General features: G+C 50.1%; 1 protein-coding gene across 4 annotated transcripts in view; it reads left to right on the forward strand.

Moving 5' to 3' along the window:
* Positions 1-23,735, forward strand: part of GATAD2A (GATA zinc finger domain containing 2A) — a 60,199-nt gene extending 36,464 nt beyond the window's left edge. For 3 of the 4 annotated variants that reach the window (XM_077776962.1, XM_077776964.1, XM_077776965.1), the window contains 10 exons: positions 10,512-10,644; positions 10,776-10,907; positions 12,103-12,192; positions 12,805-12,936; positions 13,091-13,258; positions 14,871-15,150; positions 18,104-18,402; positions 19,068-19,142; positions 19,438-19,633; positions 22,166-23,735. In XM_077776962.1, coding sequence (XP_077633088.1) covers positions 10,512-10,644; positions 10,776-10,907; positions 12,103-12,192; positions 12,805-12,936; positions 13,091-13,258; positions 14,871-15,150; positions 18,104-18,402; positions 19,068-19,142; positions 19,438-19,633; positions 22,166-22,296 — 1,636 coding nt within the window. In that variant the 3' untranslated portion in view covers positions 22,297-23,735. The remainder of the gene's footprint in view (positions 1-10,511; positions 10,645-10,775; positions 10,908-12,102; positions 12,193-12,804; positions 12,937-13,090; positions 13,259-14,870; positions 15,151-18,103; positions 18,403-19,067; positions 19,143-19,437; positions 19,634-22,165) is intronic. The other variant, XM_077776963.1, reaches the window with a different exon arrangement.
* The last annotated feature ends 207 nt before the right edge of the window (positions 23,736-23,942 follow it).

The following is a 23,942-nucleotide window of genomic DNA, read 5'->3' on the forward strand; positions in this document are numbered from 1 at the left end:
TCCTTCCTTCCTTCCTTCCTTCCTTCCTTCCCTCTTCCTTTCATTTTATTTTTGAGCAATCTCCACATCCCATGTGGGGCTAGAACTCACAATTCCAAGATCAAGAGTTGCATGCTCCACCAACTGAGCCAGCCAGGAGCTCCTACAGTTGCTGTTTTTAAGGCCATATACAGGGCCAGATTTTGTTGGTTTATAATTGAATAGGTTTTATAGAGATGTTATGGCAAATCTGTGGGGTGAGTTCTGTGAAGTTTTTAGCATGTCTCACTTTTCAAAACACAACTTTGGCAGCAAGAGACAGCCACGTGGGCCGTGATGTGTCAGGAGGACTCCACTCAAAAGCCTTTGCTCACACTAGCCCTTGCCATGGGAAACCCTTTGCTAAAAGCATTGGTGCAAATGCCTTTTCCATCTTGGTTATGTGAAAAAATACCTTTTGGCCATTTGCTATGTTAGAAATTTGAAAATATTTATTAATTCTGTCCTGGATTTGGTCATCACGTCTCCTTAGACTCATCTGGGCTAAGACAGTTTCTCACACTTTCTTGTTTTTGATGATCTCAGCAGTTTTGAGGAGAACTGGTCAGGTGTGTTTTGGGAAATCCCTTAGTTATAATATGTCTGGTGTTTTTTCACTGTTGCCTTGGTCTGATGGGTTTGGAGAGGACCACAGAAGTGTACTACTCTTCTTACCACATTGTATCTACAAGACGTGCCATCATCTTGACTTTTCACTGTGATGTTGACCTTAATCACCTGATTGACATGGCATCTGTCAGATGTCTCCACTGTAAAGTTACTCTCTTCTCTCTAAGTTGAACTCATTGGAAGGAAGTCACCAGGTGCAGTACACACCTGAAGAGTCAGTCAGTCTCTCTCTCTCTCTCTCTCTCTCTCTCTCTCTCTCTCTCTCTCTCTCACAACACACACACACACACACACACACACACACACACACACACACACCTCCTCAAGAACAAAACAGCTGCATAAATTATTTGGGATTCTTCTGCCTTGGTGATTTGTGACTTCTCCCCCTGAATGATCTTTTACTCATGTTTGAGTTTGTAGTACCATGGATCATTAGAAAATAGTACTTTACAGAGTTATAGAGACCTTTGGCTCATGGAAGCAAACACAAGTTTTTCAAAATTCTACATTTTGTTTGTTGGGGGCTTGGGCTTTTATCATTGGCAACAAATACTGTCGGTTGTTTCCTTGAAGAAACAGACTTTGCTTTAACCATTTTGGGGAAAATGTCTGCCAAACACCAAGTCTAACCACAGCGTGTGTGTCAGTCTCCTTCCTTCATGCATTGTGAGTGCTCATACACATGCTTTTCTTCTGGATGGCTGTCCTTTGGTATATAGGAGGAGTGCTTTATCTTGACACAGATATTAAAAAGTTGGACAGAATATTAAAAAGGTCTGTACTCCAGGGTTGAAGTTTAATAAAGTCACTGGGTCGTACTTCATTCAGGGCTTTGCCTACAGCATGGTGTCACTGAGTCCTGGCAGTTTGGCACTACTGTCCTAATTTGATGAAAAATGCAGTTGTCTCAGTGTTACAGTGGCAGTGACCTGGCAGAGCCCAGTGCAATGCAGAGTTGCTTAGGTGGGCTGGGGATAGGTCATCTGGCATGGACAGAGACCAGGACGTCCATCCGAGCACATCTCCGGCAACAGTGGTTAATGGCCTGTTGGAGTTAGACAATAGAAGGAAGAGAAGCCCTCAGCATGGAACCTTGTCCTCAGGGACTTCTGACTGGAGGGCAGGTGGCCTGATGAGTCAATTCAGAGCTAAATTATAGTTGCAAAGGTGATGGAGGCTGTTCTGTCTGTGCACGTCATGTTCAGCAAGGATGGGGAAGAGAGGTGGGGCTGTCATTTGTGGACTAGGTGCACTTTTTGTGCCTTTTACATTTTACAACATCCCCTGGAGGTCAGCAGAATCCCATTCTGTAGATGAAGGAACTGAGGGTCATTGAGGTTTGGTGATTGAGTGGAGCCCCGATAGCTGCAGAGGCAGCCCAGCCTCCCGTGGTCCTGCTGCACTCAGAGCAGCTGGAGCAGATCTGGTGGGGGGTGAGAAGCACCAGAACTATGCTGAGAGAACAAGTTGGGATTTGCCAGGGGAAGGTGGGGGAGGATCCAGCTGCTTGAAACACAAATTTTTTTAAGGGGGCAGTAAACTTTCAGGCAAAGCAGGCACTTTCCATTTATCACAAATTTGTAGTTGTTGCAAATTGGAAAGCAATGTTTATTTCTAATGTGTGGTTTTCATTTTTACACAGGTGATTTTTCTCTTGCTGTGAGTTGGTGAGGGAGCTGGCATCCAGGAGATATGTTTGGGTTTATGTGATGTAGGGAGTCCCTCCATGCTGCAGAGTGTTCATGGGGTCTCTTTGTGTTCCTACCTGGAGGAAGGTTGGTCTAGCATGTGGGTCTGGTGACCAGGGGAAGGAAGGAACACCAGTGTTGGTGCTGTGGCATCTGGGGTCCCATGCTCCTTTTTCCTCACTCTCCCAGGCCCTGGACCCTTTGGGAGTCTGGATGCCTGAGTGCTGCACTGCGCCATCCTCCACTTCCCCATTTCCTAGGCAGGCAGCAGTCCATGTAGCAAGGGTTGTTTCCCAGTCAATCTGAGGGCCACATCCATGTCACACTGTCTTCTTTCTCACCTCAGGGACTTGGCATGTAGATGCTCCTGGCTTGTCCAGGATCGTAAGTATAAATAAAAACATTTTCCTTTTTAAACTAGTCCAAAAATGGTACTTGATCATCTGAGTCAGAGGTGTCAGATTGACAGTCATGTGGAACCCATCCTCTCTCCTATGCTGTGACTGCTTCTTTTTCTGGGGTGCCATTGAGCCCTTTACGCCCATGGCCATGCAGCTGTTCTGACCCATGGTGGGGGCTCGGGTCCCGATGAAGTGCAGGGTACACATGGCAGCCCTTGATATCCCAGAATTAGGATTACCAAGAGTCCACAGAAACCTGGGCCTAGTGTGGGCCCCGGTTATCTGCAGGCCATAGATGTGTGACCTGGAGAAGTTATACCTTTCAGACTGCTTCCTCACCTATAGAATGGGGTGACAATCAGCCAGTTGAGAGGAATACACAGATTACAAGATTACATCATGGTGGTTGGCACAGGGATGACCACTGTAAAGGGTCAGCAAATATCCTGGGTGATTTTCCAAACCTAACATAGGTCAGCCTTTCAGTTCTGTGACTGGTCATTTGTAACAAGTGCCCCTTCCCAGGTTTCTGAGCAGACTGTACTGAATTGGATTTAGACTTCTGCTGGTGTCATATCCTGGCTAGACCTTATTGGATGCTGTCAGGGTTAGGCTGCAATGACCTCCTTGGGTGGATGCCAGCCCTCCAGGTGACTCCATTGCTGTTTGGTGTTGGGGTCTTTATGTGGGGCCACTGCTATCTTCTCTGCCCAAAGAGTGCTTTCTTTAACCCATCCTTGCCCTGTGTCTATAGCCCTTGGTGACTCTGCACGCCCCTAAAACTGGCCCCTGTTGCTATCTCCAGTTGCAGTGAAGTCCTCTGGGCCTCTCTGGCCAGGCTGTGACTTCCGGGGGCTCCTGTGTTCGTAGAAGGAGCCCCAGCAGAAAAGGCTGAGTGCTTCCTGGCCTTGCTAACATACCAGCACAGTGCTCCTCTGCTCTGGCCATGCACCTTGGAACTGCCCTTCTCTGTGGTGGGGGACTTAGAAGGGGAGGTGGGCTTGCAGGGCCAGAGTCTGACTCCAGGAGCTCCTTCTCTTTCTCCTGAAATATTCAGCTGTAGCTGTGGCAGGGTGTACCATAATGTATTCCCAGAGTGATAGCTGGACCTGGAGTCTCCAGGAAGAATGATTTCTGGGTTTCAAAAATCTCATCCCCAGCTGCTCACCTCCATGGCCTCTGTGGCCAAGAAGCAAAATATGTTCTGACTTCCCAGCCCCTATAAAGCAGGCTCTGGGCTTTTCTCTTGACATCCCAGCCAACAGAGTGTCAAGTTACAGGGCTGGAAGAAGTGGTAATGGATGCCAAGAAGGGAGTCCAGGGAGTTGAAGAGGGGCCAGGGCAGGCAGGAAGCAGGTGGGCTCCAGGGCCCTGGGGGTCTGGGGAAGGGACCAGGCACCCGTCAGTGCCTACCATCCCTTGGGGCAGGCGAGTCTTTAGCTTTGGGGGCACAACCCGTATCTATGTGCAACAGCACTCCCTCTCTAATCGCATCAAGTGTCTCTAGTGAACTGCGCCCCTTGGGAAAGGAGGGTGGGGTGTTGTGGGGTCCTAATGAGCAGCCCCATGTCCAGATGGCCATGAAATATCCCAGAGGCATGTGCAGGGCCTGCCAGTGAAATGTTTCGAGGTGGTAGGACTAACCTGGGAACTTGTAACCATCTCTCTCTCTCTCTCCTCCCCCCCCTCCTTCTCCCTCCCTCTCTCTCCCTCTCTCTCTTTCTCTCATAGGATTTTTGTAGAAGTGTTTCTGGGATGGGGATGCTCATTAGATTAAGCATGCAGAATTGCTTTCTGGCTTTGATTCACACCACTCAATGCAGTGCTTGAAGCTGTGATGGCTGTCAGACCCACAGATGGCCCTCGCCCCTCCTGTGGGATCCTCTGTTGACTTCCTTTCTTTTTTTTGAGCAGCTCTGGTCTCTTAGGCCTTTCTGGAGCTGTGCTCCCATATCCTCTCAAGTTTGCATCTGCCATGGTCTTCCTTCATGTTCAGAGAACTGCCCCCTCCCCCTTTTGGGAGTGCTTTAAAGTTCAGCAGGGGTGACTGCTTAGGTAAACCTTTTCTTTCTTTTCCACCTTCTTCCTGCTTTTTTTCCAGGGTAATTCTAGAGTTGGTCTCCATGTTGGGTGTCTCTCTTAGAATATGGAGTTATAGGGGGTATGGGCTGGTTCCCTGGGGAGGGCAGAGCTGGGCTATCAGCCCTGTTAGCTTAATTGTTTAAGGTATTGACGTTATTAGTGTAGCATTGTCTGTCATGTCTGCTTGTTGGTCCTGGTTGGTCCTAGCTAGGCACTGCTTCTTGGATTCTCCTCCTTGTGGTCCTGTGTCAACCAGACTGGATGTTCCCAGTGACATTGTCACTCATTAGGATGTCTGGGCAACCTCTGTGTGTCTGTCGACCCTCCACCCGTACAGCTAGCTTGGCATCCTCAGCACAGTCAGACCCTACTGGAGCATGCATTCTGAGGGGCTAAGTGGAAACTGCAAGGCTTGTAGCATTGTTTCCTCTGCATTCCTATAGTTCAGAGAGTGAGCCACAAAACCAGCCCAGACCCTAGGGATAGGACTGGATGGGTAAGTGAACATGGAGAGGTATGAGTAGCTTTGTCAGGGTATAACACAGTGGTCTTCTCTACATGGTTTTTTTTTTTGACTGTGGGTACTAGGGCTCCTTCTTAACATCCAACAAAGTCCTGACTCACAGGTTAGGAGTTAGACTTCCAGGGCTTATTGCTTGAAAAGACATAATGACACAGAATTCAGAAATCCTTTTAAGTGAATCTGCACATCCTTTAGCAACCTGGCATCTGTGTATGTGGAAAGAGCTGGCCACATCAGTCAGTCTACAGGCATCACTGGATTCCTCATGAACTCACAGACTCTATCCTGTAACCAGGTGCTAAGGAAGAGTAAGAGGTGGGCATGCCCACCAGCCGTGTTGCCTGAGCACCTACTGTACCAGGCCCTGCACAGCTGCTGGGACAGAGCAGTTCACAGAACAGACACATTCCTGCCTTCTCTGGGTTTGAGAATAATTATTAACCCTCAGTGGCCAGTTGTCTGCTGTGTGCCAAGCTTGCATTCATGGCAAGCAGCTCCTTACTGTTTTAGGACAGATTGAAGCCTGAACCCCCCTGATGGTCTCATAGGGTGTCTGAGCCTCCTTGGCAACAAGATCTCACCTCACCACCAATCCTGAGGGGCAGCAGAGCAGGATTCCTGTCCTTGTCCTTTTAGGAGCCACAGGAAGGAAAATGTCCTGACCAATGCTCTTCACTTATAAGAGGTAGAACCAAGTGAAACTCTGGTGGCTTTGTTGGGGAAGTCCCCAGTGTGTAAGCTTGGTTCATAGTGCCTATTTCTGGTAGCCTTCATGAATGCCGCCACAGGCTTTGGAGGAGGCCCTGTGGCCTGTCCCCAACTCTCAGCCAGCATGGCACTAGGGAGAGATTCCTGCCCCTCTCACTCTGGGGGGAGGTAGGGGGGCATCACCCCTTTCTTGGGGCCATGGTGTCATATTAGGGCTGGACCCCTCTCTCTTGCCCTTTGCTTGTTGGTCCACCCTGGGAATATCTTGGTCCTCATTGGGAGTGAAGTGCCTGGGCCTTCTGGTGACAGGCTCCCAAGTTAGGACCATGGGTACTGTGCCTGTGATGGCCTGCAGACCCAGCTTACAGTGGGGGAACCTGCCTGTCAAACAAGCAGTGACATTGTCACCATGGGAGGCTGTCGGATGGTGGGTTGACCCAGGAAAAAGGTGAAGACACTCTCCTTAGACTAGTTGCTGGAGTGAGGGTGAATAAGCTGGTACTGACAGGGAAGCCTCTGCTCAGGCCTGTGCTGCCCTTCAGTGGAACCCCAGAATTCTCTCCTGGGCTCTCTCTATCCAGGATGGATAGTACCAGGCATAGCTAAGAAGGCTTCCTCAGGCATGCATGAGTGTACTAGGGGAGTGCTGATCATGCTCCCAGGGCTGACATGTCAGAGGATTGGGCCAGCCAGGGACCCTCCTGAGGGCACATGGTTTGAAGTGAGTCTTGAAGTGGAAGGTGGGGCTCACAAAGGAGCCTCAGGAGTTTGGTGAAGGGACATTCCATGGAGGGACCAGCAGTGAAGTCAGGAGAAACCCATAGCACCATGTATCTGTGGGTAGGAGCCTGGGGTACAGGGGCTGGGAGTTGGAAAAGCCAGTGGATAGTTTTGGCCTGGAAGGTGTGAATGGGCTCCAGCAGAGGAACACACTGAGGGAGGGTCAAGTGGAGCCAAGAGAGTGGCTGAGGCTACGTCTGGCAAAGCCCCCTACCCAATTCTTAAATACAGCTAATAGTTACCTCCCTTTCCCCACCCAGCCAGGCCCAAAAGATGAGGAGAGTAGGGGAGGATTCTGGTAGGGAATGGTTGTGGCTGACTATACCTGCCGCCTCAAGCGGTCACTGAGGAGGAGTTTGTTCTCCTGAGCCCTTGTCGTGCCTACAGTCCTCCCCAGCTTCCCTAGTGTGTGAGGAATCTTGGGGATCTTGTGAAATGTAGGCTTTGATGGAGCAGGTCTTTGGAGTAACAAGATGCTGCATTTCTTTGAGCTCTGGTGAAGCTGTCCCTGCTATTCAGTGAGACTAGGCAAGTGGTGGTCCATTTCTTGGGTCCTGCTTGCCCTTCTTCCTCTTGGTTTGGGGGTCTGTTCCTCCTGGTGGATCCTGAGGATAAAACTGCCTTTTATCCAGGGATTTATCCCCATTGCTTGACATAGCACCTACTTTCTTAGGTGGGTTTTCAGCAAATACGAGTGGATGAATGAATGAGTGTGGATGAAGTGTCCCCATTCCCACACATCAGACATGTGAACAAAGGTCAGAGCTGCCAAGGACAGTTTCTGTGTTCTCTTGATGAGACTGCTTCCCCTGGCACAGGCTAAGAGGGACACTAAATATCAACCTTGCACTGACTGCTGGTTGATGAACAGCTGGGATGGTAGCCTGGTTCTGAGGACATGGGATCTGTTGTGAGTTAAGATTATAATCCTTGCCTTCCCTCTAGGAAACTTGATGGGAGGTTCAAACAGGCAACAGGACTTTTGTGTTTGTTTAGCCAGCGCTGACATATAGGGGAGGAGGTGGTGAGACTGTTTTTTGCTTGTCTGCTTCCAGGATTTTCATAGGTCACATAAAATCCCTTTTGATCATACTGTTTTATTTTTTTAAATATTTTTATTTATTTCTAGGAGAGAGAGAGAGACAGCGTGAGCAGGGGAGGGTCAGAGAGAGAGGGAGATACAGACTCTGAAATAGGCTCCAGTCTCTGAGCTGGCAGTCAGCAGAGAGCCTGACGTGGGGCTCGAACCCACGAACCGCGAGATCATGACCTAAGCGAAAGTCGGACGCTTAACCGACTAAGCCACCCAGGTGCCCCTGATCGTACTATTTTAAATAGGGACTCCCAAGATGGATAGGATGGGCTTATTGGATTTACCCTGAAATCCTGTAACTTACAAATAAACTTGGTGCTCAGGCGGCTACCATGGACTGAAGCAGTAGAGCAGTGTACCTGGCCACAATGTGATCCCCCTGGTAATGTTGGGCTAGATTTCCTCTGCTTTTGTTCTTCTCCCTAAGTGTTTTTATATTTTAAAACATTAAAAAAAAAAAAAAAAAAGAATGCCCATAGTAATTTTCAGCCTGTGTCAAAAGGGTGTTCTTTTTCCTGAATTAAAAGCACTTTGAGAAAGTACTGAGACTTTTGAAGCACCTTTACTTTAAAAATTGAGTTCAGCAAAGTTTTCCATGTTGGAAACTTAAGGGCTCGTGGCCTCTCTGTGTTTAGAAGAGGTGACCCTGATCCCTGTAATACACCAACAGCTCCTCGTGGGCTGGCGCTGCATAGGAAGTGCCTGCAGCTGGGCAGCCCCAGGGTTAGCTGGGTTGCCTCCATTTTCTGACAGCACCTGAACCCTACCTCACTTCTCAAAATGAAGGCTGTGTGTCACGAACCGGTTAGAACTGGCTGTTGCCATGGTTTTCATGTTGGAAGGCACAGTTAAAAGGGTCACATGACCAAGGAGGGAAATGCCTTTGTCACATGACTTTTTGGTGGATGATTAGCATACAGGAAGTTCACTCCCTGCTGGCTGCTGGGATGCTGAGTGATCATTGATGGGGGGTGGGATGACATCATCTCTTGGATGAGTTATTGATTAGTCTCAGGCCAAGAGGAGACCTGGGAGTGCTGTGGTCAGACTGGCCATCTCAGGGAGCTCCAGCCTCCAGATGGTCTCGGTCCAGCACCCTGCCTTCTTCCCCCAGGCAAATTTGACTTTTATTAGACCTCTCACCTTCAGAAAACTGCATGCCCCCAATAAGATGATAAAAAGTGATTACCATGGTCTCAGTGCACTCTTGCTCAGGAAGAAGTGCCTGCAGTCTGCAACTGTAAACATGGTTCTGCCTGGGCTGCTGCTCTGTCTGCACACAGCCACCTGGGAACCCACTTGAGCTGGGACCAGTGGCTACAGCTCCTGTGCCGGGGCCTTGCACTGCTCCTCAGTATCTCTGTGTACATCCAGAGAACCTGGAATTGGAGCCCCAAGGTCATCTTGAAAGTTGATCTTGGGCAGAGTGGGGAGTCTGCAGACACACAGATGAGTAGTGGTTCCCAGATTGCATTGGTCTTTGGTTTGGTGAGGCCCAGTGTAATGTTCTGAGTTACTTTATAAATAGCCAACCAGTTTCTGGACTTGAGAATGTGGGTTGACCACCCCAATGAGGAGACTGTATACCTTTTAGTCCACTCTCCTGACCTCTTGTGAGAGTTCAGTCAACAGCTACACTGGTTAAATCTGATCAAGATTAGGAGTATTGAGGTGTAGCCACCATGTGGCTCTTCAGGAGGAACAAAGGGAGAGTTCTGGTGTGGGGCAAGGGTCCAGAGGTAGACCTGAACCATCAGGATTCGGTCCCTTGTGTCTGTCCATCCCTAAAGACAGAGCTCATTCCAGGAATAAAAAAGGTAGTTCATTGAGCTATTAAAGTACTAATTCTCCATCTATAACTCTGTCCCTCCTTGGCTGGGGTCTAGTAGGAGGAGTGGGACAACTTAGAGCTCTTCTTCCCAGTTAAGTTCATCAATTTGTTTTCTAGGTCACAGTGCCACCTAGTGGGTGTGTTTGGTCCTCAGCTGGTTTTCCCGCTGATGAAAGGAAGTATCAGATCTCTTTCAACACAAGTGGAGGCCAGGTCTTAAGAGAAAGTTCACATTTGCCAAAACAGAAATGCTTGGTGGGGGGCAAAGCACTGTCTCTGGGACCTTGTGTGTGGACTCTGTGACACAGTAGAGGCTTAGACACTGTCAAGTGTCCACACATAGGAGCTCCAACAGTAGGCCAAGACCCTGCCTCAGCCTCAGGGTCAACACTGAACCACATGGTAGAGAAGGAAGTTGTGATGTTTTCCAAAACCGTCATAACACTCTTGAGCACACCAACTTGTCCTCAGCCCTGGGTACACAGAGGCGGGCACCAAGAATGATCCTGGGTGGGGGCCAAGCTGGGGGCTTGTGTGCCTTATGGTGAGTGCAGTGAGAGAAGTCAATTTGGGTATGCAGTAGGGAGGACCTAAAGGAGAAGAGGCTGGGGAGGCTGAGCGGGGCAGCCATGCTCTCCACCAACTTGCTGTGACTAAATCTGGGCATCTGTGGTGTGTGTGTGCCGGGCTGTGGGGAACGGTGTCTGGCAGTGTCCAGGCAATCTGGTAACAACTTACTATCCCTGCTCCACAGTGACATGAAGTCTGAGAGGAGAGCCCCCTCTCCTGATGTGATCGTGCTCTCTGACAATGAGCAGCCCGCGAGCCCAAGGGTGAACGGGCTGACGAAGGAGGCCTTGAAGGAGACCAGTACTGAGGCCCTCATGGTGAGCCTTGTCCCTGCCGTTTTGGGGGATGACCCTGCCTGACAGCACCCTGAAATGGAGGTGGTGACAGCGGGGCTTGTGCTCCGTGGCTGTGGCCCTCCTCCTCAACCCTTGTTCTCTTGCCCTTACAGAAAAGCAGTCCTGAAGAACGAGAAAGGATGATTAAGCAACTGAAAGAAGAGTTAAGATTAGAAGAAGCAAAACTTGTTTTATTAAAAAAGTTGCGGCAGAGTCAGATACAAAAGGAAACCACCACCCAGAAGGTGTGTGTGCATCTCTTCTCTCTTCAAGGCCAGCAGGAGCCATTTAGAACAGGGAGTGGAAATTCACAATCATTACCTTGGCCCACCTCAGTACCAAGAGCTGGAGTGGCTGGTCATGGGTGAACAGGTTTCCTCAAGGGTGTGAGGGTCAAGATCTGAAGTTTCAAGTTTGAATTTTAGATTTAGCGAAAAGGATGTCAGAGTAAAAGGATATTATGGTGCATTTTGGTCTAGCATATTCTCAGTCTATGTAAAACTTATACCTTATAGATTATAAGCCTTAAGAAAACAGATGTCTTTAAAGCTGTTAGAACATTTCTGGATTGAGAACTGTCACAAGCCCGTTTACAGAGGGGCCTCCTGCCCTGTGGATGGCATCAGTGGCTACCAAGGTTTTGTGGACAGATTCCCTAAGGCTGCAAGGGCATGCCAAGTGCTATCTCCCCAGGTCTCTGAGGCTCCTTGTGCTGCTTCTTAATGCAACTTACTGTGTAGGCCAAGGTCAAGTTTGTTTTATTGGGTGTTTTAAGCTACCCTTCTATTTTCTTTAACCACCATCTCCGTAAGCTAGAAAGTGTGTCTTGGGTAGTATGAGCTAACAGATTATGTGGAACACATGTCCTCTTAAGGGAACAGGACAGGAGGATACTCCTTGGTCTGACTTAAGGCTTTGCTTGAGCTCCCACTTGCGCATGGTCAATTAGTGGACATGGCCTGGCATCTATTAATCTCCCAGTGGACAGAGCCCTGCCTGTTACTTGTTTCCTTGCCAGCTGTTTAAGACTTGGTGAAGCAAACCAAGTCTGTCACTGTCTTTTCTCTAGTGTAATGTTACTTTAAGAAGTGCCTGGACTCCATATTTTTTCACCAAGTTTGGGATTAATCTATCCAGGCCTGGGGTCCTTTGACTCGGTCACCACCACCAGCCCTCATATCCCCTGGAAGGCAGAACTTGCTCTTGAACCACAAAATGATGCCAAGCATCCCCAGAGGTGAAGGGTGCTGGAACATCTCTCCCCTGCCCATTTCAGTCAAGTCAGTTCCTACTACAGACGTAAGCAGACTGGAAGCAGAACCTTTGAAAAGGAGCCTGATGCTTTTGGAAGAAGAAGAAAACCAATTCTCCTCTGGATTATGTGTGAGGGGAGCAAGGCTGATGGCCCCCTCATCTCTCACATGTCCTGCTCTCTTGCAGCCCACAGGGTCTGCTGGGAGTGCCGTGACCACCCCTCCCCCGCTCGTGCGGGGCACCCAGAACATTCCTTCTGGCAAGCCATCCCTTCAGGTCAGTGTCTCCTCTGTACTCCTGGGCAGTCCTGATCCAGTTCCTGTGAAAGGCTGCCCATTCCTTCTGATTAGATTTGAGTGAGGCCCAAGCTTAGCGGCTCTTGACATGAATAAATCATGCCACTGCTAGGAGAAGGACTAGCAAAACTGGAAGAGAACCAAGATTTAGGCAGAACAGGTTCCTTTCATTTTGACATTCCGAAGGGTGGTTATGAAACCCAGCAGGACCTCCTCTGTCCACACTATAAAAAGGGTAGAGCTCTTACTCCCAGACCTGAGACCAAGGTCTGGACAGGGGCCCACCTTCTCTCAAATAGGCCTGAGCCCCCAGCTCTGGCCAGTAGGCAGGTGACACCCGGCCTGGGTTGGCTGAACACCTACTGTGTGTGAAAATATGCTACCTTGTTGGTGCAATTCACTTCTGAGTGAGCCCAGTCTGCATAGCTATCGTCAGAGTCCATGTTCCTTCTTTCTTTTTTTGTGCCTAGAATAAATAGGCATTTTAGTGCTCCCCCTTTAAAACAAGTGTGTACTTATACAAAACAGCAAACCTATTTGTTTAAAAAAGAAAAAAAGCCATGTAAAACCTGGGGTTTGGTGCCGTTGACAGACCTCTTCGACAAGAATGCCTGGCAGTGTCATCCCACCACCCCTGGTCCGCGGCGGGCAGCAGGTGTCCTCCAAGCTGGGGCCACAGGCGAGCTCACAGGTCGTCATGCCCCCACTCGTCAGGGGGGCTCAGGTGAGCAGGGCGTGCTTTTAGGATGCAAGAGTATCCAGGCAACTCCAAATAGCCAGCCACCTCAATGAGAACAACCCTTCCTGGTGGTCAAGTTGGGGTTCTTCCCTCCCTCCATCATCCCTCTTACCATCTTATCCCCTGTCCCACCCCACAGCAAATCCACAACATCAGACAACATTCCAGCACGGGGCCACCACCGCTCCTCCTGGCCCCTCGGGCCTCTGTGCCCAGTGTGCAAATTCAGGGACAGAGGATCATCCAGCAAGGCCTCATCCGCGTCGCCAATGTCCCCAACACCAGTCTGCTCGTCAACATCCCACAGGTGAGGGCTTTGCTGAGTCAGGGTGGGGCACATGCCCTACAGACACAACACATCAAGGGTGCACAGTCTTGTCTCCAGAGTGGTATGGCATGGCCTGCCCACTCAGAGCCAGGCAAGGCTTTTTAGGCCCCATGGAGGTTTGGACTAGAGCTCCTTGGAGCATGTCATAGCATGAAAGCCTGTCAGTATGGGCAGAAGTCCTGTGTTCAGAACTGTGGTCTAGCAGAGGTGGATAGCTATTTGAGAGGGGGAGAGGTGCAGAGCTGAGGGGTGGGGGGGGAAGCTTCAGGCTGCGTGTGGGACCCAGAGTGTTTTGGGGGGATGGAAGAGGCCAGGCGAAGAATCTGATAGGCCTGGAGGTGGCTGCGGGATACCAGAGCCTTCCCCACCCTCCTCCCTGTCGGCATGAGCACGTGAGGGGAGCATGTCTGCAAATGTCCTCACAGCACTGGCACATCTATTCTTAGCCATGAGTCCCTTCACCTCTTGTACGGAGCCTCTGAGATGGGGTGGGTCTGTCCCTACCCAGCAGAGCTAAGAAGATGGAACCAGGGTGGTGGGCAGGCTGGAAGCAAGAGCTTTATTGACAGATAAAATTACTGGGTCTACAGCAGCTTTTGCTGATGGGTGTGTTAGTTTCTCTTCCTTCTGTGGCATGGTGCATCTTTGTCTGCCTCCCTCAGAGAAGAGCCCAGCCAACAGGGCTCTGGGCAGCATCCCTGCCTTCTCTAAAGTCAGGCCAGGCCAATGTGCTGTGATGGCTGGCTTCCTCTCTGTTGGGAGGCTTGCTCAACTCTGTGAGGGTGATAGTCCTGGGATAGCATCCTGGGCTCCCTGAGTCCTGTGATGTGTTGTATGCAAGTTGTCAGGTGTGTGTATTTTCCTGGGGGTGGTATATGCTGCTTTCCTTAGATTTCCAGAAGGTCACTGGTGTGGGCAACTCAGAGTTTTGGGGAAAGCGCTCAACAGGGTTGGGGGCTGGGTGAACTAGAGCAAGGAGGAAATGGAGCATTGGCCACTGGGGTCCAGATGAAGGCAAGAAAGTAGTGCAGAAGCACCAAAGATCAAGAGGGGGAGGGAGCAGGGGTGGGTCCAGAAGCTGTTCTCCCCTGGATCCCCAAAAAGGACACATGAGCTGAGTAAAAGATTAGTCTCCAGATAAGCACCCACAAAGATGCTCATGAAGTAAATGCCACCAGTGTTGTAGTGATCCACTGCCGTACCCCTGTAACGAAGGAAGTCATCTAGCCCTGTGCCAGGAGGAGGGCTGCTAGGTCATAGTGACAGGACAGTGGCTGTGTTGCCTGAGTAGGGGTGCCCACTGCCCTAGTCATGGTTTTGGTTTCATGGATATCCTCATGTTGGCAAAACACGACAAATTACAGATCTTAAATGTGTATCGTTTATTGGATATCAGCTAAACCTCAAGTATGTTTACAGGATTGGTCATCTCATAGGGTGATGAGTTTAATGCTGCTCTGCCTATTGCTTGCTGATGTCAGGCAGTTCAGAGTTATTGTCTTAAAGACTCATTAGTGCAGCTAATGATGCCATCTTGGGCTGTGGAGTCAGGCACCCCCAGCACACTGACCAGGTTGTTATCTCCCAAAAGCCTTCCCCAGCATCACTGAAAGGGACAACAGTCACCTCTGCTCAGGCCAACTCCACCCCCACCAGCGTGGCCTCTGTGGTCACCTCTGCGGATTCTCCAGCCAGTCGTCAGGCGGCTGCTAAGCTCGCACTGCGCAAACAGCTAGAGAAGACGCTGCTTGAAATCCCCCCTCCCAAGCCCCCTGCCCCAGAGATGAACTTCCTGCCCAGTGCTGCCAATAACGAATTCATCTACCTGGTCGGCCTGGAGGAAGTGGTGCAGAACCTGCTGGAGACGCAAGGTGAGTGGGCTTTGGGGCCATTTTCATCTCTTGCCACTGAAGTTTCTCTTACGTAGATTGTTTTCAGTGCACAGCATGTTAGAATGCATACTGTGTACCAAGAACTATTTGGGGTGGGGTATCTTAGGGATGACCTTTTTTCATCAGTTCCGCTTGCTGCGAGGCTTAGATAACTTTTTTGCTTTAGTTCTTGCATTTTTAAAAATACTTATTTTTGAAGTATATTTGACGTTCAGTGTTAGTTTCAGGTATACACAGTGATTTAACAGTTCTATGCGTTAATTGGTGTTCACCACAATAAATGTAGTCACCATCTGTCACCTTAGATAACTTCTTAAACACATTGCAGTCACCTTTCTTCTCTTGGCGGGACTGCCTCTGAGAGCTGGGCCCTGAGGAAGCCCGAGGCCCTGAATGCATGGTCTGAGAGGGGTGAGGATCATCCCCCAACAGCTCTGTGACGTTGGGGCAGACAGAAGAGGGTGAGGAAGAATGTCTGCAGGAAGCTGACAGGCTTTCCTTCCAGACAGGGGTCTCGCTAGAGCTTTCCAGAGCCTTGAGTGCTCTGAGCCCTCAGGGTAGGAGAGTAACACCTATGCCTGGGCCAGATTCCCTTGAACATCCTCCTTGGAAGCAGTTTGGAAAGCACCACTTGCATGTTAGGGGGTTTTAGGGAGAAAAAGGCATATTATAGGGTAGTGAACAAAAGTAACACTGGAAATGGAGGTGGGAAACCAAGTGTTGATGTCTCCACAAGACACTGATATGAAGACGTTCTTGCTCTGAGATCGATTTGTGGTGACTTTATTTAGGCAGCCAGCCTGAATCTTCTCCCTGTGTGATCTCAGCAAATGCTCAGAGCTGAGGAGGTGGTGGAGCCGTAACCAGTCCAGGACGAGGGAGGGCTCAGTAGTCTTTAGACCACATACCTTGGAATTGTCCCTTAGTACATGCCGACTGCTCCCAGGGCACAGACTTGGGGGCAATAGTAATGGGGCCTGTACAGAGGAAAAGCACCTTCTGCCTGCTTGCTTCTCTTACGCAGAGAGGGAGGGAGGCAGGTCTGTATAACAGGGAGCTGTGACCCCTGCAGTGCCTGCTTGCTGTCAGGGTGTTGGAGGAGTACTCTCTTCTTCCTCTTTAGTCAGCATATCACGGAATTTTCTCCTCAGGTGTTGTATCCAGTGCCTCTGAGAGGCAGAGGCCACCTCAGATTTACTTACAGCCTCCTTACTGCACCCTACCCATCTACCCAACCCCATTCTCTTAAAACAGCCCTCAACCACAGGACTATATCAAGGATTGATCATGAGTCAGGTTGCGAGTGGGAGGCCACAAAGACCCATCATTGATTGGCTTCTGTAAAATGGGGCAGGGGGGGGGTGTCCTCCATTCGTCAGGGGGCCGCAGCACCAGGGCCAGCAGGGTAAAGGTATGAGCTCTCACATGGCTTGGGTATGTCTGGATCCCTTTGATGTCTTTATGATGGAGTGTTATTGGCAAAAAAAAGTTGCCTTGAGGCCAGTGCAGGACAGGTGGGTAGGAGGCCCAAGTCAGGACAAAATGCCTGTCTGTCTGCAGCCATCTGCCATGGGCATCTGCTCTCCCAGATCAGCCTTTCTTTACCTGTTCTCTCATCAGGAGTCAGTATCCCTCTCATAATTGCCCCAAACTGGTCCTAACTATGGGAGGAAGCTCTGAGCCCTATTTGAGGTATCTCCTGATCCCTCCCAGAGCCTCAGGCTGGTTGGCTTTGTGCAGCCTCATACCGGTATCTCCACTCTGGTGCTGTTCATGCCCACCGCAGCTGCCTAGGTAAAGGTACCGTGTCCTCCAGGGTTGGATGTTTGGAAGGTGATGTACTCTTTTCACCAGAGCATGTTAGCTGCAGGTGAGGGGCTGGGGCTGCGGGCATGAAGTAGACCCTGGGTGGATGGATCTGGTGACAGCTCAGCTATTCTGTAGGGTGAGGGCCTCCTGCAGTCTGATCCTGCACAGCCCCTCAGCATTTGGGAGAGTTTGAGCAGGCTAAGGGTCCCTCAGCAGCATGGTCTCTGATGTTAAAAGGAAATTAAGCCCTTGAGTACTAGACATAAAGTCATAAAATGCAAAAAATACCCCTTCACTTTGGATGACAAAAATAATTTTGATCCCATGCCTGAGCATGCACTTTACCCTGCTTTCCCCAGTCACCCTTCCTATATGGCCAAATGAGGGGATACCACGTTCCCATCTTAGAAAAGGGGGCTGATAAACCAGAGCAGTTGGTGTGCTCTTAGCTGGGCTGCAGGTGTGAGTCCTGGCCCTGCGGCTGACTGGCCTGTGACTCTGCAAGTCACTTCATCTCCTCAGCCTCAGTTTTCTCCTCAGAAGAACTTTCAGTGGAGTAGAGTGCGCTGTTAGGAGGTTATCGTGAGAATCGAACACATTTGTATATGCACAAGACACTGAGTATGACACTTGTCAGCATGAGTACTTTCTGGATGATTGGTCCTTATTTGACTTGCCCATCACAGTGAGGTGGCACCTGGAGGGGGTTACCATCTTGTCTTTAGTGTGATGAGGTCCAGGAGGATTGGAAACCTCCATCTCTGAAATTTAATGTTGCACTGAGAGTGAGAAAGGCAATTGGGAGGAGCCAGTCTGAGAGCACAGATGTTCTTGAGAGTTGGTACCCAGTGTACCATGGCATTTTCCGAAGCTTCTCAACTTCCCTTCTATTGGCAAATCTTCCCCAAAGCTGGCCTAGTGTCCACACACAGTCAGCGCCCAGTATGCGTGTGCCAAACAGACATTGTCGACTTGGGATTTGGGTTCTTGATGCCAGCTGGGCCATGCAGCCCAGGGCACTGCTCCAGATCTGTCATGTGTCCTCATCCTGTGCTAGGGTGGTAGGGGCTCTGACTCTGGCATTCTATTCCTCTGACATGAGCCCACCTGTCTCTCCATGCAGCAGGCAGGATGTCAGCCGCTGTTGTTCTGTCCCGGGAGCCCTACATGTGTGCGCAGTGCAAGACGGACTTCACGTGCCGCTGGCGGGAGGAGAAGGGCGGCGCCATTATGTGCGAGAACTGCATGGCATCCAACCAGAAGAAGGCACTCAAGGTAGAGCACACGAGCCGGTTGAAGGCTGCCTTTGTGAAGGCACTGCAGCAGGAGCAGGAGATTGAGCAGCGCCTCCTGCAGCAGGGTGCTGCCCCCGCACAGGCCAAGACTGAGCCTGCCACCGCCCCACACCCCGCACTAAAGCAGGTGAGAGTCCTTGGGGAGCCAGAGCTGCGGCCCTGAGGCCTGGGAACATGGACTGGGTGGCCTTGCCTTCTAGGAGAGGGGCCTCGTTTCCTTGGCTGGGAGTTGTTGCTAGCAAGCAAGATGTTCCGACGTTCTGTCTCACACTGGGCAGTCATCTGCCTGGTTGTTAACTGTGTGTCTAAATTGCATTTAATGGTGGCCTTTGGTGGTGAAAATACTAATTTGCAGTTTCTTTAGATTTTGTAGCTTTCACTTGCAGTGTTCCGGCTGACAAGTACTTCTTGTCTAAAAGGACTTTTCTGAAAGCCACATTGAGATGCAAAAGGGGCATTTGGAAGAAATGTTCTAGCTAAATTAAGGAGAGAAACAAGTTTGAAATCAAGTTTTTTGGCTGCTTTTTTTTAATGCTTTGCTTTCCCACCCCCTATAGACCCAAAGCACCCTGTTGGCAATTTTTTGTGTCCTTGGAAGTCATTTGTAATTCACTAATAAACACATCTTCTCAAGATCCCTATGTAGTGGGTGGCTGTGCTGCCCTCGGGAAACTGTCCCATGGGGATTGGGCCTCATGCGGCCACAGCTGCTGCCCTTTGGTCACTCTAGGTCACCCTAGGCCGGCCTGTGAGATGGTGCTGACCTCGATTTCAACCCCCCCATTTGTGTAGGTCATAAAACCCCGGCGTAAGTTGGCGTTCCGCTCAGGAGAGGCCCGCGACTGGAGTAACGGGGCTGTGCTACAGGTCAGAACTACGGTGCTGGGAGCCCCTGCACCGTGCCACCAACCAGCCCTCACGCCCCAGACCGTGACCACGTCAGTCGCCGACTGTCACGCTGCCTGCGTCTGTCTGTCTGTCTCTCTCTCCCTCCCTCCTTCCCCTCCCCCCGGTGTAACTTACCTGGTCTCCTGATTTTGGACTTTAGGGACCCTGTGTGGGTGGGAAGAGGTCGGCCAGAGCACGGAGAGGCTGCGCTGAGCGTCTCGCCCTCTGTCATCCCCTTCCCCACATGAGTCATCATACCCTCTCTCCACTGTAGGCCTCCAGCCAGCTGTCCCGGGGCTCAGCCACAACGCCCCGAGGTGTCCTGCACACATTCAGCCAGTCACCCAAACTGCAGAATGCAGCCTCGGCCACAGCCCTTGTCAGCAGGACCGGCAGACATTCCGAGAGAGCTGTGAGCACTGGCAAGGGCAATGCCACCACCAACTGGAAGAAGGCACCCCTAAGTACAGGTGGGAGGCCCCCACAGGGCTCAAAGTGGGGACCTTGTCGTGTTGAGGTCTGCAGGGGCACCTGGGTGGCTCAGTTGGTTAAACATCTAACTCTTGATCTCGGCTCAGGTCATGATCTCACAGTTCGTGAGTTCAAGCCCTGCTTCAGGATCCATGCTGGCAGTGCAGAGCCTGCTTGGCATCCTCTCTCTCCCTCTGTCTCTACCCTTCCCCAGCTTGTGTCTCCTTTCTCTCAAAATAAACTTTAGGGGCGCCTGGGTGGCTTAGTCGGTTAAGCGTCCGACTTTCGCTTAGGTCATGATCTCACAGTTCGTGGGTTCGAGCCCCGCGTCGGGCTCTGTGCTGACTGCCAGCTCAGAGCCTGGAGCCTGTTTCAGTCTGTGACTCCCTCTCTCTCTGACCCTCCCCTGCTCACGCTGTCTCTCTCTCCTAGAAATAAATAAAACATTTAAAAAAAATAAATAAACTTTAAAAAAAAGAAGAAAAGACATGCACACATATAAAGTGAACAGAAATGTTACATAGAGCCCTGAGACCCCAGACCTGTTCCTTGAGGAACAGCTTCTGACTCCTCAGCTTCATCTCTGTTCACTAAATAAGATGCCCTGAACAGCAGGTAGCCCTGGGTAGATAACTAATTGCCCTTGTTGTTTGCTCACTCTACACCCAGACGCTTAGCTCTGGATCCAAAACATGGAGTAGACCCAGTTTAGGTAGTGTGTGTCTCAGAACACACCATCCAGTGGACACCTGTCAGCACAGACACTTATCTTGCCAAATCTGGACACCCCACCCCCCACCCCAACTTTCCTGCCATAGGAAATGCCTTTTTTTGCTACTACGTTGTACCTTCTCTAGTGCGGTAATTTCTTGTTCAACTAGACAGTGTTCTTCATTCCCTGCTCTGTGGGACACTCTTCCCACCCTCTGGCTTGGACAGGTTGGGTGGTGCAAAGTTGCAAACTAGAATGAGAATGTGGTGGGCTGCCTGGGTGGGCTCAGTTGGTTAAGCGTTGACTTGGGCTCAGGTCACAATATCAAGGTTCATGGGTCCAAGCCCCGCATCAGGCTCTGTGCTGACAGGTCAGAGCCTGGAGGCCTGCTTCAGATTCTGTGTCTCCCACTCTGCACCACCCCTGCTCGTGTTCTGTCTCTAAAATAAATAAAAAACTAAAAACAACAACAACAACAAAAACAACATGGGGAGGAGGTGGGGGGAAACACCTGGGACGGGAGCTAGGATTCTAACCACACCACAGTGGGCATCGGGACTCTGAGGAGACCACATTTGAGAAACAACTCAAGGGAGGGGGGATACGCTCAAGTGAGCATTCCCTAGTCTGCCACAGCGCCCATCGTCCCTGGGTCGTCCCCCATACCACTTGCCCTATTTTTTATTATTCATGTGCTGTCATTAAGGTGACAGTTAAATATTTATTTCCATCAAAAACAAGAGAAGGAAACAGATGAGCACTTTCACTGTGGGAGCAAATACCCTTTTCCCCACATGAGCTTGCTGTGTCCTTGTCAGAAGAGGAGGCACCATCATGAGATCTGTCTCCCTAAGCAGAACTGGGAAAGCCAGGCTGTCTGCAAACAAAACACAGGAGTCTGGTGTGCACACAGCTGACCATAGAGTTAGAAATATGGCCGAATATCATTTCCACAGCGTGAAGCTCAGGAAAAGGAGGACATTGGTCTGATTTCTGAAGAATCTAAGTATTCTAGAGAGCAGAGAGTATTTGTAAACATAAAGCTGGCAGAGATATTTTTGCGCATCGTGTTTAAGATGCAGCTAAGAACTCTTAGCTGTTTGGAAATTCCTTTTGTGGGAAATTTCAAAAGTATATGAAATCAGTGGGAAGAGTCCAGTGCAGGTGTGTGCATGTGTGTACACAGTGTTAGGAGCCGTGTGAAAACTGCATATTTAAGGTAATGTTTGAAAGGGAATATGAAGGAATAAATAGTTGCTATGTTCAGCAGTAGGACTAGAGGTAAATGCGTAATACCTTTAAAAACAGCATTTCCCGGAAGAGTTCTATCAGTCTCTCTAGTTAATCCTCGGTTTCTGGGCAGGACTCAGTCAGGTTTCTCATTAGAGTGTAGAGAGGTTTACCAATTGCATTTGACCCCAAAACACTTGTTCCACAAAATACATAAACCTCCACCAAAAGCACTCTTGTGGTAACACAGTGATGAGACGGGACAGGACAGTCTTCACCCCCAGGCCAGCCAAAAACCTGTGTGTGTTGGGAGATTGGGGGTCATTTCTTCATTTTCCACTTGTAAAAGAGATGCTCATTCATTGTGGAAATCTCGAGAATACAAAACAAATTAAATGGTGTTTCTACCCCAGGAAAATAAATGCTGTACTTCGGGGCTTTTCCCCCATTCTGCCTCTCCACTGGTGTGTCACTTTTGTGTAACTGAGTGCCCTACAGAGGTATCGTGCTGTTTTCACCATTCTGTGTTCCCTTTAATGTCATTAGAGTGTTATGGTACCATTAAAACTGTCCCTCTGTTCTTTTGTAGGCGGGGCCCTTGCGTTTGTCAGCCCAGGCTTGGCAGTGCACAAGACCTCCTCAGCTGTGGACCGCCAGCGGGAGTACCTCCTGGACATGATCCCGCCACGCTCCATTCCCCAGTCAGCCACGTGGAAATAGTGCGATTCGGGCCCAATGGAGAACAGGCTCCCTCCTCCTCCCTCCCACCTGGCCCTGCCACCCTCCAATCGGGAAGACCTCGTGCTCCCCGAGAGAATGAGTGAGCGAGCGCCGGCCATGCTGCAGAAGCAAGGGCTCCATTCTTGGCTGCAAAGTCTCGTCGCAGCTGAGGGGCTGCTTCACAGGTGGACGAGGAATATCACTGGGGGACCTTTCCCTTGGGCTTTTTTCCTTTCTTTGCCTTTAGTTTGCCCAACACCAGCAGAAAAGTGGACCTCGGGGGCTGGTTCTGCTTCCGGCCCTTCCTTTCAGCCCCCCTCTCCCTCCCATCCCCCCAAGCCCGGCAGGGTGCACGGACTGCTCACCCTGGACACTGTGACACGCTCAGCAAGACCAGCGCCCGGGGCTTCTGAAGTCGAGCAGAGCGTTCTGTTTTGTTTTTGCTTCTCCCCATCTTAGCCTCCCAGTCTTTGACTGCCTTCCTTCATGGCAATCTCTAGGTTGACAGCTTTTTTTTTTTTTTTTTTTTTTATTTTAATCACCTCATGATGATGGAGTTTAAAGTAAACCGTGCAGACCCAGGGGTCCCTGCCGAGCACGGCCCCCACACCCCAGAGGGTGGGCCACTGACTGCCCAGCTCTCAGTCTAGAGGAAGGCCTCTGCTGCTGCTCATTCCGAAGACCCCGGACCTCCCACACTTAGCAGAAGAACAAACTGCAACCCAGACCCAGCCAGAGAGCCTGGAATCCCAGAAGCCACGCACAGTCAGTGGAGGAGGGAGGAGAGAATTGGCAGCAACATCTGGAGCCTGAGTGGGAAATTGGAGGGGCGGGCTATTGTGTTATTTTGTTGTTGTGGTTTTATTTTATTAAATTTTTCTTTTCCTACTTATTTTGATGGACAACATCCTAAGCTACCCTGGCCTATGCTCCTGTCAGGTGTGTCTTGTGGGGAGGTGCCCCTGCCCCTCCCAAGACTTCAGGGTTTCCATTTGGGTCTAGTTTAGAACTTTTCCTTAAAGCTGGGCCGTGCTGCCCGGGTTCGCCTTCAGACTTTTTTTTTTTTTTTTTTTTTACCCTTTTTTNAACCCTCTTTTGAGTCTACAGAAATGTCTTACAGAGGATCAGGTCTGCTCATAGTTGTTTCATCTTGGTTTCTCCCACTCTTAAAAAATCGGTTCCATGAGGATAGGCAGAAGCTGTCATGAGTGTGCTGTGCACGGGGCTGTCTCCGTGCAGGTGCAAGGGTGTCCTGTGTGCATGCACACACATGTGTTGATGTGGAGATGGGGTACACTGCTGCCCACTTCAGCCCCAGCCCCAGTTTTCCTATCCATGCAGTTAGGGACTTAATTTAAAATCCTTATTTTGTAGGGCCGCCGCCTTCAAAACACACTGCTACAACATTCTAATAAAGGCTCATTTAACCCCTTCTCTCATGTTGTGTGAATATCCATGTTTAGCAACATTTTCACCTGTGGTAGAAGACCTAGTTTTTCAACATTCTAATTTTTTTGTTGTGTAAAACCCTATATTGCTTATTGATTTTTGAGTGCATAACTTAGATGGGCTGAAGGAGGGGAGGGTGGGGAAGGGTGGCTTTCATTCCAAGATCCAGGGATTTGGGTGATAGGGAAATTGACATT

The sequence above is a fragment of the Crocuta crocuta genome, unplaced genomic scaffold (assembly GCF_008692635.1).
Source record: "Crocuta crocuta isolate KB4526 unplaced genomic scaffold, BGI_CrCroc_1.0 scaffold77, whole genome shotgun sequence".
In the NCBI taxonomy this organism is placed as follows: domain Eukaryota; kingdom Metazoa; phylum Chordata; class Mammalia; order Carnivora; family Hyaenidae; genus Crocuta; species Crocuta crocuta.